The following is a 17,803-nucleotide window of genomic DNA, read 5'->3' as shown; positions in this document are numbered from 1 at the left end:
GTGTGTTCAAATAAGCCAAAACTATGTCATGATATGTCTCTGAAGTGTTAAATTTTGAACATCCAAAGCCTGGATTGAAATATTTCCAGCCTTGCTGTCTTACTCCTCCTAATGTGTTCCTTTCTTTTGGCACAGAAAGCAGCATGCTTATTATAATTTATTTTATGTTGGCTTATTAGTTTTTCTTGTTTCAGTAAACATTCACAAATGCTTAAGAATCAACTTTTTTAATGCACCAAAACGTTTTTTAATGCATGTAGGAGATATGGGATAACTCATTCAAATTTCCCATACTCTGTCTATGATTAGATGCACTGAATTTTCCCACTGTGGACATCTGTTCTTTTGAGACCAGTATGATGATCTGGCTATCATTTTTGTATCAATAAATAAGCAACAATTTTGCTTTTTCTGTTCTGTTGAGTTAGAGTTTTTTTTTAATTCTACCTTGTGTCTCCACCCTGTCTTTTTTCTATGCAGTGTAGTAGCTCACACTGCATTCAGTAATAAATACCACAAAATATCCCATATCCCTTACTGGCTGAGCAAGAGGCAGCAGGTAGCATGCTTGGTGTGTGGCTATGAGCTGTTCAAGGGCTGTCTGGTGTGTCTGTGCTGCTCTGCTAGCCCTGCTTGTCCCTCCACAGGAACCATCACCTGGGCCTGCCCCTCAGTGCAGCCATAGGTTTTTAGGATGCTTGTAGGAATATAGTTATCTTTGAGTGTCTTTTTTGAGGGAAATTTGCAGAAAAGCCTCTAAGTTGAGTTTGTCTGTAAGTCCTCCTGTAAGAGGAGACAGACTTGAACATATGATGTGATTTAATAAACCATTTTCTGTGAAAATGTCTTGAAGCAAGGGGGAATACCAAAAAGTCTCTTAAAAGAGTAATTTATTATTATGAAGTACTATTGCATAAGAGATGACATGCTCTCAGGTATATTATACATGGAACAAATGTTTTCAAGTTCCCACTAGTAATATACTTACAGAATCAGAAGCTGCTAATTCTTGAAGTTAGCCATTTAGTGATCCTTTCTGGTCAACTTCACCCCCTTTAAGAAAATGCAGGATTTGGAAGGAAGTTGGAGTGATTGATTAGTATGAGTCTTCTGCTGTGTAACATAAGGATTGAACTTTGAAGCAATGTAGCATGTGAAAAACTGTATGAACAATATGTTTTATGAGTTTCTAATAGAGGCCTTGGCTTGTTCATGATAGGGAAGAATGGACAGAAGCAATCCAGGCTGTAGCAGACAGACTTCAGAGGCAAGAAGAGGAGAGGATGAACTGCAGTCCAACTTCTCAGATAGACAATATAGGAGAAGAAGAGATGGATGCTTCAACAACCCATCATAAAAGAAAGGTAATGACCTTAAAAAATAACTTTTGAGAATGGTCTAGTTGCATAAAGCAATATGCAGGGAAGAGTATTTCAGCATAAATTTCTGTGTATTATAAGATCAAAGTACTTATTTATTTTAATAAAGCTGAATTTCTCTAGTTTTGTTTATTGGTTAAACTGATATGGCACTTCTGAAAAACAAAGTTCAACCATTCAGGCACATGCTAACATTCTTCTTATTCTTTGACTATTGTTTCATCCTTTTGTTTGTTTGCTATTTTAGAAGTATGGTAATAAAATACTTTCTTTAGACAACTACTTTTGCCCTTTTTCTCATGCAAATAATATCCAGTACAAATTAAGAAATTTGCAGGAGAAAGGCTAGCAGGATCTGGCTTTTAATGACCTTGGTTTTTGATAACTTGGGAAATAACTTTGCTTTAGTTTTCAATGAAGTAAGAGAAAACAGCAAACAGCATTTTGTTTTTCTGCGGTCCTTTACAGCTTTTGGTGTAAATAGGAACATGTACATTGCTAGCTATAACATACTTGTGATTGCATCTCCAGTGTCAACAGGTTAAACACACAACCAAGAGCATGTTTTAAAGATCTGATGCCACTCAAAGTTTGCTTATGTGTCTCCATTTTGTCCTGTATGGACTACTCAAAGTCATATCTCTCATTTGCTATACAGAGTTGACATGACTCAAAAAAAATCACTGAAATTGCGTGAAAAAATAATAACCAGTTTACATAGGACTGACTTTAGTTTTTTTTAGCTAGAAGTGAAACTTGTAGTAAACTAAGTATAAGTCTGCTGACAGAGCAAAACAGTCTTATGGCTCACAGAACTGAATGCCTTTGAGTGATGAACAATACAAGAAATGGTGAACACTTCTCTGTTTACTAATAGAGCATGTTTTGTTTTTGTACTAGATGAAGCAAGAGCCATAGAAAAGTCAGGGCTGAGAGCTATGCCCTTCAGAATATAAAAAGATGTTATAGGTAACTTTAATTCTATCATGTCCTAATTTTTAAGAACTTGAGTTTGCAGTCTAAACAGAGTTATTTTCTGCAGTTTCATTGTATGCAAATTTCTAACCTTTGTCTGCTATAGAAAAAGGTAAAATCAATTATAGAGAGATATAACAATACTCTGAATATATATTGTCAGGCTGACTTTAAACCTTTTGCCTGATGGCTTAGATATTTAATGACTGTACTTCAGGGTAAAATATAAATGACAGTAAGACAGAGGCAGTGTTTAAGATGTGTCAGCCTTGTGAGAGGCAGTGTGATTATATGGAAGGGATTTGGGTCTGCTCTGTTAAAGATCTGAGCACTGTTCCAAGCCTGTGTATCCTCTTAGTGGAGTACAAAACCACTGCATAACAACACTCATTTTCCAGGTGTCAATATTAATGCTGTCTGATCCAAGTAGTTTATCTGGAATGTGCTCTCCTTGTTCACAGTGCAGTTTCCCATACAACAAAAGGGGTTGTGGGAACAGGGGTAGGAGGATCAGGTTTTTTTCTGTCTTGCCACTTGTGCTTTAAGAAATGCTGAAATAATATGGTGGGACAGTGTATGGGCAGCGCTACAGAATATTTAATGGCTTTGGCAATGAGCCAAAAGCAAACTGCAAAACAAAGCTGAAATGAAGAATGTTGATATTCAACATCTAATAACAGAGCAAAATAACAGAACTAGGGAAAAAAGATAAAAAAAAGGTAATAAAGTGAAAAAAAGAAAAAAAAAAAAAGAATCAATAGAGCTAGAACTCAAGAATCCCACAGCAGATTTATATCTGTTGGAAGACATTAATGAAAGATGTTCAGAAGTTTTTGGAATAAAAGATATGAAGTGACCATTATGACAGGGAATTGCCACTGCTTCATTGACATAGTGAAAAATAGGTCTTTTAAAAACTGTTTCTGTTTTTTAGAAATGTCTCTGAAAAGCTGTTGTTTAAGATTTCATAGTTGTTCATGTAATCAGAACCATTTCAGTTACAATGACTTCATGCATTTTTATTGATTTTTTCTTTATTTTTTTTGTACTGGATATCTTTCCTTTCAGGTATTTTTACACAATGTGTCCTTTTTGACAAAAGCTTGTTTTGTCACCTGATTTTATATCTAAGCCTAGTGAATTTTGCTTGTGCATGCACCAGATGGTATACATATGAGAAGAAGAGCATAATCAGATTAAGAGACAAGACAGAGAGGAGTTAGGCCTGTTCTTCTCTGAAAAGGTAGTGAAAAGAAAACAGCCTTTAGGATGTGAAACTTGATTTGAATAAACATGACAGCTATGTCCCTGCTTAGATTAGCTAGAAAAACCAGAAGCACCTCTTTTCCCCAATTTTTTAAAATGGTGTCAACATGCAATTCAAGTTTTACACATAGCTAAAATGTGTAATACTCAAAATTCTTAGTAAACTACTTTTATTTCTTGCTATACCATTACTTCTTAGTAGAGTTTTTCTCTGATGAAATCAGGTGAAAACTCCACATGGTCTAATAATTGTGCACATCAGGAATTAAAAAAAAAGAGTTAGTTTCTTTGGTAGGAATTTTCATTAGGGTGCATATACCTACATTATGGTGCATTTTTTTGAACAGATCATCCATAGGGAATGGTGTGTTTCGATGGTCAACAGGTATTTCCTTAAGGGAGTAGAAAGGTTTTATAGAAAGCTGAACATCATAATGTTTTTTTGTATTTTTTGGTTTTTTGTATTTTTTTGTTTGTTTGTTTGTTTGGGGTTTTTTTTTTGGTTTTTTTTTTTTTTTGTTTGTTTTTTTTTTTTTTAATTAGTGCAGTCTCCTGTGGCTTCATTGCTTTTTCTTTTTTTACAAATTTGATTTGCAGGATGCAGGATGAACAAAGAACATATTTTTCAGAGGAAGCCTAAAATGAATGTAAAAAAGATTCAAAAATAAAAAGATTCAAAACTTGGAGTACAATAGGAATGAAAAACCAGGGAAAATCATGAAGGAGAAAGAATCCAATCTTACAGGAGCCTCCAAAGTTACCATCTTCCTTCAGGTTTAGGAAGTATTTCCATTTTTCCACCAGTTTTCAGTACACCCCTAGCTATGGCATCTGTGTTTTTATCTCCCTAGGTCTTGTGTTCTTTGGCAGACTTTTTGAGTTACCCTGCACTGCGTATCATCTCTAAGCCTTCTGCTAAGCTTCTAAGGAATGAGAGCATCAGAGACTTTATTCTTAGAACTAACACTACTGCCATAATGTGCTGTTAAGCCATGGCTCAAAATCTTGCTATTACTTTTCTCTTATAAATATACATATATTTTTAACTTGTTTTCACTGAGCTTGCATTGCGATTCATGACTGCTATACTAAGCATTATGTAAGCAAACTTTTGGCAAATCAGTCTTTCAATTTGACTGACCTGCTGCCCTTAGCATCAAATTCTTGTCTGCGATCAGTTGAGCCAAGATCCTCCTTTTATGTATGGGCAAAGGGCAGCTTTTCTGACCTGGTTTTATTCGAACTCTGATGGTTACTCTCTAATTCCAGTGTCTTAGAAAAATCAGAAATGTTGGAGAAGTTACTTCTTGGAGGCTGCTTTATGATGTCATACATTTGTGACTGTTAAAGGGATAGGTTGTTCACAGTCACTCAGTCACAGCTCAGTATTTTTTATCAATAAAGCTGTCAGCCATTGTTTGTGAGGGAGCACAGACTGAAGGATTCTGCCCTCAATTACTCATCTTCTGCTTGAATTGTGTTTTGAACGCATTTTTAATTTTTCATGGGTTTTTGTCAATATTAACTGCTTTTTCTCAAATGCAATTGTTTTCTGCGTGATGGTTGTCACAGAACCATCGAGTAGATAACCTGACTTTCCAAAATGCTGAACTAAAAGTGATCATTGAGAAGTCCTACCTTTAGTTGATTGAAAATGATGAGCCATACAGTGTTGTGATCACAGCTTTACATACTACATTGTGCACTGTGAGTTATCACACATTACAGTAGTTTTTGAAAAAGTTGACTCTTCAAGGATTTGTCTGTAGTAATAAAATTTAACTTTATACTCAGTTGTGTAAAGTGAGTTTCCTTTAGGTAAATCTATACCGAGCCTTTGAAATCTCTATTAACCATATTTGTTGCTGAGATAAATGCAGTTTTGTTCCTCCTGGTGTGAGATGGTTTGGGCAGCAAAGCAAGATCTGTCACTGCAAAATGTTTGGTGAGCATCAAGGTTAGTTTGCTTAGAAGCTACCAATCAACAGTTAGATGGGAAAAAGATTTAATTCCTGTTGATATAGCTAGAAAATTGATATATGGGAAGATCTTCTTTTGAATGGAGTTTTGAAATGAAGTGTTGAAGACCTTTTGCAGCTTTGAAGTTGCAGGTTGAACTCTTAAAAGCTAAGAATTGCAGATAAATGTGATGGACAGAATTTCAGTTCAACCTCTTATGTGAGCACATTGCAAACTGACTCTGAGTGAACAACTGCATAGATTACTTTCAGAGTTTGTCAACAGCAAATTCAGATCCGCAGTAATAGTAAAATGCACTTGTGCTTTAAGGAATAAATAATTTCAGAAGGTAATTTTGCCTTTTTTCTCTCGCACAAGTGAATATATTTTGCTGCTGCTATTTGTGATCGCACACCAGGGATATGCCCAATGCCTCTACACCTGGAAAGTGTGTAAAATACGTAGGCAGTGTTAACAGGTATTTCTGGTAGAGATAAGGAAAGTACTAATTCACTTGTGGAAAGTAATAGTAGAAATTTATTCAGAACAGCAGTATTCAACACAACTGCCTAAGGCCACGACTAGTGATAGAAAGAGGTGCTGAGAAGATGAAAGATGATATTTTTTGCTCACAAAAAAGGATTAAGTATATTTAACTTAGCAGTACTGAGACTCAGAGTATAATTACTCTTCAAAAATGTTTTGAGGTGTTCTTTTCACAAAGGACGACATGTCATTGCTACTGTGGGACAGTGCTGTAACAAGAATAGGTGAGTTTCAAAGCAGCTTTCAGAATCTGTAGCTGCTTTTCTCCAGTTGCAAAACTTGATGGTTTTGTGGTGGTTCAACCAAGCCACTAACACAGCACAATGAAAGATGTGCTGTAGAGGCACACAGTGATCATCTAATTAAATTCTGCTGTCAATTTAAGGCAACCCTTGTGCAGTCACTGTGCTCTCAGTATTGTTCTGGTTTTTGTCTACATTCCTCATCTTTGCATCTAATGCATAGACCAATGCTTCTGAACTGGCTGTGAAATTAACTTGTAAAAGTAAGAGGGTTATTGACTCAAACTTTGGGCTCAGGAAAGTGGCTATACTGTTTTGGGATCTGAGATCATCTGATCATATTCTTACAATGTGTGGCATGCCAGTTGAGCTGATAAACCTACTAGACTCGATTTGTCTGTTGGTGGAACCAGCTGGGTGTACTGTGTTTAACCTGCAAAACTAGGGCAGTAGCAGAGTCACAGGAAAGATGAAAACTTGCTGCTTCTTCCTTTTCAGAGCCAGATTAATTAAATACCATATAATTGTAATCTCTACTGAAATTTTAAAAAGTTCTAATGCAAAGGCTGCTGTAAAGTCTTATAAGCACAACATTTCAGTGAGGATCCAGTGTGTTTCAAAAAAGCCATCAGTGCAGTGGTTGGTGTTATGCAAATACACCATGTTTGCATGTCCCTGGTAATGCAGGAGTTTATGAAATTTCTTAAATGTAATGCATTCTTGAAATGCTGCTTTAGGCTAAGGCTTTGTCCTGTGTGTGCTTTATAAAAATAAAAGTGTGTGCAATACTTGGCTTTTGAGCATTATATTAATACTACTGAACGATTTATCCTGCTGGTTTAATGGCAGCAGCTAGATGCCTTCTTTGCCTTGGTGAAAAGCAGCAAGAGCAGTGTTGTCTGGGCACTCAGCCCCTCCCCAAACTGAAAGGCAGGGAAGGGAAGCAGAATGGAACTCCCATAACCAAGGGGAAAGGTTCAGTGATCTGATCCATGCTGTAGTGTGTCCAGAGAGGGGTAATGGAGCTGGTGAAGTATCCAGGGCAAAGGTGAAGTGTCCAGAAGCAGCTGAGGGAGCTGGGAATGTTTAGCCTTGAGAAAGAGTCTCAGAGGGAACCTTATTGTTCTCTACAACTGCCTGAAGGGAGGGTGTAGCCAGAGGAGGGGGGATGGCTCTCTTTTCCCAAGTAAGAAGTGATGGAATGGAAGAAAATGGCCTCAAGTTGCTCCAGGAGAGTGGATATTAGGAAAAATGTCTTCACTGAAAGAGTTGTCAAGCATTGAAACAGACTGCCCAGGGAAGTGGCAGAGTCACCATCCCTGTAGCTATTTAGAAGACATGTAGATGTGGCATTTAAGGACCTGGTTTCGTGGCCGACTTGGTAGTATTGGGTTAACAGCAGGACTTGATGATTTTAAAGGTCTTTCTCAACCTAAACAATTCTGTGATTACAAACTTAGTCACAGAATTGGGCCTGTTTTTGTAAACTATTCTTATTTTATTGGTAACAGGGTTTGGTTGTATGTTGGAACTGGATAACCTAGGTCTTGCTAATCCTTGCTCTTTGTTTGTTATAGACAATGAATGATTTTGACTACTTAAAACTACTGGGCAAAGGCACATTTGGCAAAGTTATCCTGGTCCGAGAGAAGGCTAGTGGCAAATACTATGCTATGAAGATTTTGAAAAAAGAAGTAATTATTGCAAAGGTAAGAAAGTTTATATTTTTAGTATTGGGTCATTTTATAGAATGGAATATTCAATATTTAATACATAAGGTATATTGATTTTTGAGGATAACTTAGTTTGATAAAAGTATGTGTGTATCTTCAGAAAACAAGAATGCAAAAAAAAAAAATCTGTATAACCATTTTGCATGCCTTTTCCCAGTATTTTATAATCTGGAATGTCCTAAATCATCGAGAGAGTTTACTGGGGAGTAAGATAGTGCAATCTGAGTTTATACATCAAAAAGTGCATTCTGGGACATATTGGATATTTCACATTTTTTTCTAAGTCAGTTGCAGGTTTACTCAGTAAACACATTAAATTGAATGGGCCTGTGCTCTGTACCTGCTGTGTTGTATAAGATTGCTATGCATGGGATTAACAATTCAATTTTTTCCATTTTTGAGAAATAGGAAAAGTCTGAAGCTGATGTCTGAAGTTGTGGTTTAAACTGGCATTGTCTAGTCACTTAAACTTGATTAGTGTCACTGGCTCTTGTGCATGGTCATAATATCACTCAAGCTTAAATTTAGATCGTCTACTCTGAGTTTTGTTTCTAGCAATTCTTGAATCCCATTTCCATAGAAGTTGAAAGCAAGAAACCTACATACATTTATCAACATGAGACACAATTAAAAATAATCCCATTATTAAATGTGGGTGTTTCAAGGGGCATGGGTCTGAGTGATCTTTTTGAATGCCTGAGGTTGACAGTATCAGTATCCATAAAAATTGAATGTGAGTGGGTAAATACTATTTTACATAGATTAAATATTAAAATATCCTTCAGATTTGCATGGTTTTCCTATTGACCTATGAAAACAGGGCTTACAAGGGTCTTGCAGTCTATGTTCATTGTCTGTCACTCACTTTCTGATAGCTTTAGAATGTGTAGAATAGTTGCAATTAAATTTGGCAGAGCAGTGGAGGCTTCAAAGACAATTATATTTCCTTGAGTATCATTATAACTAGCCCTGTTACAGAGGGAGAGACTTAAATTTATGTCTTCAGCAGTGAAGAGACTGACCTATGAGTTCTACGTGCCCTCAGCAGCTGTCTTGTGTGCCGTGGCTCCTGTTCAGCATGTGCATGATTTGGGCTAACAGCAGCAAAGAGTGCCCTTCTCTTCTTCATAGTCAGGAGATAGAGGTAAAACAGAGGCTATTGCTGCTGCACTCCTGATCCTGCATGGGAAGGAGCACCTCAGTGGCCCTCTTTGTAAGACCTGGCAGCAGTCTCTGTGGTTTGCCCTGTTGGTCTCAGAGTCTGTCTGGTTGCTGTGTGCTGAGTCTTAGTCTCCAGCCTGGCATCCTTGACCAGTGTTCTGCTCACCCCTGGCATCAGGGGATCCTCAGGAGATCTTGTGAGCTCCTTTTCTGCAGCTGCTGGCTTGTATCCTTCCAGCCTTCAGAGCATTTCAGCCTGTTTCTTTGTACCAATAACATATCAAACAGATTTTTAAATTTTAGGGGTTTTCTGATTACATTGTTGCCTGCTACAATATCACTGACTTTTTAGAATTGATCAAAGCTGATTATTGGGAAACTTTGTCTAAGGTTAGCAAAAAACTATTGTTCATAGAAGTATGTATAAAGGTAGAGATTTTGAAGAAATCAGAGATGAAACTGTTTAAGTTTGAATTTAACCCAGTCAAGCTGTGAACATGCTATGGGGATTTATCAATAGCATTTAGTTCTGGAGATCAGTGCTAAGGATATTGTCACTGGGTAGAATAGATCTGCAGTCCCAATTCAGCATGTAAGTGATACACTCTAGAATCAGCTTTGGTTGGAGGGCACCTAAAAGATCATCTTGTTCTGATCCCCCTGCTGTGGGCACAGACACATTCCACTAGACCAGGTTGCTGAAAGCCCCATCCAACCTGGCCTTGAACGCCTCTGGGGATAGGACATGCACAGTTGCTCTGGGCAACCTGTTCCCAGTGTCTGACCACTCTCTCAGTAAAGAATTTCTCCCTAGCATTTAATCTAAATCTCTCTCCTTTTAGTTTAAGACTATTCCCTCTTGTCCCATTGCTACCTGCCTGTTCAAAAAGTAGCCCTATAAAAGCTCTAAACATAGTATGAAACAGAAAAGTGGTGCATTGACAGCTGTATAGCATCTGCCCAGTTCAGACTAAATCTGTTTATCCTATTTACATGACAGATTAATGCTACACTTACAAGGAAATTACTACCAGTATTACTCCTGAAGCAATTCCAGGAAAACTGGCCGTTGCTAGCTTTTTATGACATATATCTGGTGAGCCACAGAGGTTTAAAAATAAATAAATAGATAAATGAACCTTCTGTGCTTGTTTTTCTCCTTGAAGTGTGTTTTTTTTTGTTTTAGTGTTTCCCCCTGTATATCACTGTAGTGTATATAGTCAGTGTTGTACTGCTATTCAGCTAAATGGCATAATAATTTATTACCCAATGGACTGTTGTTTTTCAAGTTCCTATTTTGACAATTTTTAAAGTCTAATTTAAAACTCCTGACATCTGTGTTTACTTTCCAGTTTAATAATACCTTATCTTCAGAGCATAGTCTGATAAGCATGTGTGTAGTACAATAATGTTATATTGGTATTATTTGTGGCAATAATAACGTGTGCTCTGACTAAATATATTTACTTCTCTAGGCTTACAGTAGAAGTTTGAGTCCCCCCAGGGTAGTCTTTAGCTCTGTGTAATGTAAAGCTCAGCAGTAGCTTGGCGCTACAGAAAATGGTTGCACCCTCCCAGCGGCTCCGGGGTGTTTCAGGCCCCTGGCAGCCAGGGAGGGGGATTCATAGCATGTGTTGCACGCAGAATTGTATAAAATGGCTGTGTGTTTGTACTGTGAATCCCCTAGGCTCTGTGCTTTTCTCCCTAGCCCTCAGGAGCTGCTCGTGCTGTAGTTCAGGGCCAGCCCTCTGCCTGCCACCCTCACGCCTTGTCCAGCTCTGCGCTCTGCGGTGTGACAGCCGCGCCCCGGGGTCTCCTGCCACCCCCAGGCTCCTGCTCTGCCCCTGCACGGTGCCCATCCCGGGGCTGGTGCGAGGGCCTGTGGAGGGAGCGGGGAACAAACATGGATGAGCTCACCAGGAAGCGGATTTCCACAGCAGCTGCTCAGTTTCCTTCTCTCACTTTGATACGGAGCTTGTTTTTACCTTTCCCATTTGGGCTCACAGACAGGAGAGTGCCACTGTCTCTCTTCTCTTTTCCAAAAAGTGCCTCTTTTCCAAATTGTGGCCGGAAATGAGTTGGGGGTTGTGTGGACATCTCCCATTCCCAAGGATGAGGTCAGTTTCCTTAGGGATGCTCAGCCTGGTCAGAGGAGCACTGCTTGCTGCTGGACTCCTAGGGACAGTTTGGGTTAATGAAAGCAAAACCAACACCAAACCAAGTGAAAGTTTAAAACCAGAAAACCTGACTTGACTTAGCACTTGGCTAGATGAGACTGGGATTTATATTTCCCTGTCAGTTATTCCGTGTGTACATGTCTCACACATTGGTTTAGTCTCTCTGTAGATACATTGTTCAGGTGATTCATACCAGAGCTGTGAAGTTGTGATGACTATGTTTTTAAGCTATCAAATCCAATATTATAATTTCTTTCTTCTCTGAATTGAATGTAAAGGCTTCATTTTTAAGCAAGAAAATAAGGAAACCAAATAAAATATGTTGAATTGGTTTTTTGTCAATGTTTCCTCAAAAAATATGAAGATTTTCAAAACTGCACTGTAGCTTTCTCTTTTTGAAAGTGTTGACCTTTTCCTTATAATTAATTAAATAACAATTTTATATCTTAATTCAGACCTATTTCTTCTCCTCTTTATTTCTCAGGATGAAGTGGCTCATACTCTTACAGAAAGCAGAGTATTGAAAAACACCAGACACCCTTTTTTAACAGTAAGTATTGGGAACTAGTTTTAAGTACATTAGCAGGTAATATTTAACATTCATTATGAACGTATTTTACAAATTTTGAATTCTTTCTTATGATGATTTGTAAACAATCAGTAGCTTTCTGGTGCTTATGATATCGTTGATAAGGATATGTAATTGAGAATTCAGAAATAATATTTCTAATAAATTTGTAAAGCTCTACTATACTGAAATTGAATTTAATTGCAGAAATGTGTAACTTGTGCAATTTTTTGCAGTTTTTGTACATAAACACTTCTAAAAGAAAAGTTATTAATTTCACAGAAGTGTAAGCATTTTTAAGAAAATTTAATTAAGAATTCAGTAAAACAATAAAAGTAACTGTCTGCTTTGTTCAAAATAAGTAGCTCACAGAGCCACGAAACTCAAACCTTTACTACCTTTGTCTTCATATGGTTGATACTTAACAGAAGGAAAAGACTGAAAAGATGAAAATGTTGAGACTCATGACAAATTACAATTAATTGATTTAACTTTACAGGTGACTTTCTTCTGTAGAAGTAATTCTGGTTCCTCTTGTTTGAGAATATATTAAAAATACTTATTTTTATTTCAAAATGTAATAAACAGGCTTTTTGAAACAAGGAATTTTTTTTGGCATTAAAATTTCAAAGTATAGCATGGAAGCTTTCCTATTTAGAAAAACTTAACATTTTTGAAAAGAAGAGGATTGCATTTACATTGGTGGGCCAAAATATCCTTGGAAATTCAGTAAAGATGAAAGAGATCCTGCAATGTTTCTTGAATTAAAGTGTAATGGTAAGCAGGAGTATGGGTCCTTTTGTTGCATCAAAAAATGCAACAATGGTACTGCAGTTGTATCTTCTTATCTTTCTGTTATTCTTCAGCAAGTTTTGTATTGAGATATGCAGTTTAGTCACATGTAGTTTTACTACATTTAATTTCTTTTAGGCAAGTCTTCATCTGTAGATTTTCTTTGGTATCATTGATAAGTATCAACACTGATAAATCAAAATTTTTAATTAAGATCGTAACATCTGTTGCAACTTTAAAATTATATGGAAATTAATATAGTAATTTGGCACTTAGCATCCTTAACATTCCATAATATGAAACTAGAAAGTCCTTGCTTTGGAAATGAAAGCATGCTGGATGTTAAGATGACTTTCATAATTTCATTTGGGAGAAATGAAAAGGAATATGATAATCTTTCTCTTCATGGACATCATAGAGTACAGTGAGTGGAAATAGCTGGTACTGTATGAAATTGTATGTTTTAGTACCCATTTAATACTTTCTTGTAATAAGCATGATGTTTTCATGTCAGTGGACATGTAGCAGAGATGAAGAAACACTTGAAAGTTTTTGTGTTAATTCATCTCAAGCTTCAGATAAAAAGTTATGCTTTTATTTACTCTTAAAGTTCTTATCAAAATCAGAATTTTCTACTTAAAAAGATAAAATTCTGTTACAGTCTAAGTGCAAAGCATTGGGTTAATATAAGATGATAACTGGCTTGATTTTGCTGTTTTCTTTGCAAGTCCTTGAAATATTCCTTCCAGACAAAGGATCGTTTGTGTTTTGTGATGGAGTATGTTAACGGAGGAGAGGTAAGTTTAAGAAAAATGTTCTGCACTTGTAACAGTAAAGCTGTCTTTGGATTACACCTCTAAGGTTGTATTGTTTCCTTGCCTTTTTGCTCTCTAGTACCATATAGGGATTCTATAAAAAAATTGAACTGTTTTGTTTAAAAAAAAATTGACATATTTTTATAACTTTTCTGTCAAAACTAATTCCTCTTCTGAAAAAATTAGACTTCTGTATAGAGAGATAATTTAATGCTAGAAAAAGAACTACATATACTTGCTAATTGTTCATTTTATTTAAGCATATCATAGTGTGTTCTGGCATGAAACAGTCATAATCCAATGTAAACAAGTAAAAATAATGTTGACAAGTGTTACTTTTGTCCTAATACAAAATATTTGCTCTCTTTGCTGTAACTATTACGAGTATCTATTGGAAAAGAGTGGAGCATTTATGTGTTTCATTGCTTGTGTCCACTTCACTTGCTGGACACTCTGGAAATTTCAACTAAAGTGCTGAACTTCTTAGTGTGTTGTTACCTTTGAAGCCATTGCTGTCCTCCAGCTGCTTACTAAACAATGAAATATCAAAACTGATACCCAGCAAATGGAATTAGAGAACTGCAGCTGAATAAGAGGGTTTTTATCTACCTTTTAGGTGCTGTTTGCTATTCAAACTGTATTCTTGTTACAAGATGAACTGTGGGATTTTCCTTATTTTGTCAACTATATGCTTCGTGATAATGTTACAGGACTAAATGTTTCCACTAGGAGGTTTTATTTTAATTAAAAAATTCTTCATTGAGGAATTGCTGTGGATGATACATAATGTTTTGCATTATGTTTTAGCTGTCTTCTCCTGCAATAAAACTGCTTAGCTATAATCCCAGTGCCTGCAGCCCATTGGATCCAAACTTGCCCTTGGCCATCCTCTACCATCCATGCCTAAATATGGTGCTGTAGGATTCTCATATGGGAGGATGGCTTGTTTAACTCAATGTATAAACCCAATTCTGCACATCATAGGCGTTGAACCAGATACAAAAATCTCCCTCAGTAGTAAAGGGGCAACATCCTTCTCTTGGACACTGAGCTGGCTTATTTGACATTGAATTTACATAATCAATATTAAGTCAGTGCTCTCTGCAATGAATTTTAAGTGTTGTCTTATAAACTAGTGAATTCTTCATGGTTTTCCTCTGTATAAGATCTTACTGCATTTCTGTAATCTCTGGGGAGACAGTCTGAAAATTGAATTTAGCTATTTGTCTTTTTTTTCCATCCTGTTTGAATGCAGAGTAGGACCCACAGAGAATGTTTTCAACTCTTTTCGTATGACTGAGGATGCTCTGGCTGTATTTGGGTCAATCATAGTTCAGTCAATGCACTTCTCTGCATTGGGTGGAGCAACTTCATGGCTACAGCTGCAAGTGCTGTGTGTCGTGGGTTTGTGGGTGGCAGCCTGCTTTTGCTTTGGGGATTGCAATTGCAAGGTACTCGTGCCAGGACTGGGTTACTTTCTTTAAGGTTTGGTGCTGCTCTTTGTCAGTGTTGCTCATGTACTTTGCTGATGGTTCTCTAATTCAATGAAGCTAACTCTGAAGTTTCACCACAGTGGGAAAAAATGGCCTTTTGGGAATAGGCAGTATCTCTGAGGAAACTCTCTTGATTTGCCCACGTGCTTCTCTTTGACTAGAGATCTGGAATAGTAAGTTCGACAAACTGTCTTTTTTAAAAGGAAAATCTTTAATCTTACCAAGTTTTCTTGTGAATTACAGACTTTAGTCAGTGTCTTCCGAAAATACAGAGGATTTAGTATTTGTAAAAATAGCCTTATTGCTAATACGGAGTCACTGAAAGTAAGTTGCTCAAAGTTAAGCCAGTATTTTAGCTTATGTGATACACAGACTTTTTCTTTTCCTTCTTCTGTCTACTATTCTGTTTGTGTTTCAAGGAAGTTACATTTCCCTATGTATTCTGACTGTCCAAGGTGTTGAAAATTCATCTTTTAATTATGCCCTTCCACTGGGAAATTGAGTGTAGATGTACTGTGTTGCTTTTTATTCTCTCCAGTGCTGTGCTACTTTCAGTGTGTTTCTGTTTAAAATTGGTTTAGATTACATATTTCTTTCTAGGTAAACTGTTGTGCCTGAATCAATTTGTTGGGAATTTTCATGGATTATGTCTTTCAGGAGCACTATTATCCAAACAGTTCTCCTCATGAAGGAGTTCTTGGAAGTTTGTATACATATTCTTGTCTCCTGCTCAGGTGAAAGCAAGAAAATGCCACCATTTAGGTTTGTGCCCTAGTACAGTAATAAAAACTGTGGTCAGCAGTAGGAGTCTTGGTTTCCTCTTTCTATAGCTAAAAAAGAAAACAGTCAAGGAAGGGGGAACAGAACTTCATACTGGAGGAGAATAGTTGTGTTAAATGACTGTAAGCAAGAATCTAGATCCACAATGAAGTTAATATCCCTTTACAGAGTAACAATTTATCTTTCCCTCACCTTGCCTATGTAACTTCAAGTTGGTTAGGCTTAGTTGATAAGAGAACATGTTACAGTGAAAATGTAACTGCATTAGGTTAACTGGTCTATGTGTGTGGTCTTTTACAGTGTACAAAACATTACAGTAAAGAATTATCCTTTAGATTTCATTTAAAAAAAACCCAGCATATTATGTACTTGAATGTACTAAAGAAAATCATTAGAGGATATTTTTTCAAACAGATTATTCAGATGGAAATATTGAATATGTTTTCCTTATACTGAGAGTGTTTTTCCTGATGCCAAATACACAATCTTAAAGTAATTGTTGTGGGCCAAAAGCTTAATTTTGTCTTCATTTCGTTTTGCTTTTAGACACCATGGGTGAAATGTTTACCAATGTCTATTGATCAAAAAGTATGTTGCGGTGTATAGCTAGAAGGATACATCTGCCACTGTAATTAATTTTCAGTACCTTTGTTGTACTGAAGGAATTATGTTGAAATAGCATTAAGAAATCGAAATTAGATTTTAAAAAAACAAATATTCACCTGGCTTAGTTGAGTCAACCAAATGACTATTTTTGGGGAATACTTTTCGAGTGTATGTTTCCCATTTTTTATTTCCAGTATTTTACTTTAAATGTTGAAAATGTTTTGGGAATTAAATCTATTGCATACATTACTGTGCAGAGATTCTGTGATTCAGCTGACTAATAAGTTGATTAACTTCCTCACTCTGCACTTAAGGATAATTCCTTAATTCCAGATTTTGTACTTTGTAACAAATTTAATTGGTAATTATATGTATAATAAAATTAGACCCTAAAATATGTTCAGATCGTTCTCTACATAAGAATTCTGAATCTCTGTTCCTCTTGGCATTTTTGTTGCACAGCTCGTTCTTCAATTCATTAGGCAGGAGAGAACTAAATGGCTTGTTGTAATTGAACAAGTGCTATTACTGTCTAGAAAAAAAAAAGAAAAAGACAGAGGATTTACAACCTACTTAACAAAAAATAAGTAAACAAGATGTTTACTATGATAGTCCAAGATAAGGGTGCTATATTTCTTTGGGTATAGAATGTGCCAAGAAGCAGTACAAAGTCTGAAACAGTAAGTGAATAATTTGAAATTTCAAGGTTGCTAGTGCAAGTGCTTTGCAAAATCAACACTCAAATATAAAATGCAGAGCTGAGCAAACCCAGTACACAACAGCAGGAGCCAGACATTAAACTTACAACATGCTAAGAGGTCAGTAGTGTGTGTACAACTTTAACATATCAATTGATACAAGGTTGTGTCTTTTATATATTTGGCATGCTTGGATTTGCAGCTGAATATACTTCTATGTTTGATCTTTGTTTAAATTTTTCCATTAAATTTTTTATTAGGAAAAACCCCATGGCAGCATTGTTCAGTTTTTAAAGAAAACTGAACTGTTTGGTTTTTACCAGGAAATTCGTAGCTCCATTCCTCACTGTAACAATAGCACTCTTGTGTATGCCATAAAAAATGTTATGTGCAAAACAGCTTTCTTTGTGCCAAAGCTATTTCTATTGCAATTCCGTGATTTTACAGCACATATTTAATAACTGTAAGTCAATAAATAGTGAAAATGTTGGAAACCTTTTTTTAACCTTCCATCACATTTCTTCTTCTCCTTCTTTGACTTAAGAAATTTAATCTTCCTGTTCTGGCAATTGTAAATAGAACACAGTGGCAGAATTATTCTGAAATGATGAAC

The 17,803-nt window shown here is 36.4% G+C and overlaps 1 protein-coding gene across 5 annotated transcripts in view; it reads left to right on the top strand.

Moving 5' to 3' along the window:
- The window catches only part of AKT3 (AKT serine/threonine kinase 3), a 146,366-nt gene that overhangs the window by 92,083 nt on the left and 36,480 nt on the right, over positions 1-17,803 (top strand). For all 5 annotated transcript variants that reach the window (XM_021550421.2, XM_021550420.3, XM_021550423.3 and 2 more), the window contains 4 exons: positions 1,220-1,364; positions 7,945-8,076; positions 11,923-11,988; positions 13,527-13,595. In XM_021550421.2, coding sequence (XP_021406096.1) covers positions 1,220-1,364; positions 7,945-8,076; positions 11,923-11,988; positions 13,527-13,595 — 412 coding nt within the window. The remainder of the gene's footprint in view (positions 1-1,219; positions 1,365-7,944; positions 8,077-11,922; positions 11,989-13,526; positions 13,596-17,803) is intronic.

Source organism: Lonchura striata, chromosome 3 (genome assembly GCF_046129695.1).
Source record: "Lonchura striata isolate bLonStr1 chromosome 3, bLonStr1.mat, whole genome shotgun sequence".
Taxonomy (NCBI): Eukaryota; Metazoa; Chordata; class Aves; order Passeriformes; family Estrildidae; genus Lonchura; species Lonchura striata.
This window is presented reverse-complemented; position numbering and strand designations above follow the sequence as displayed.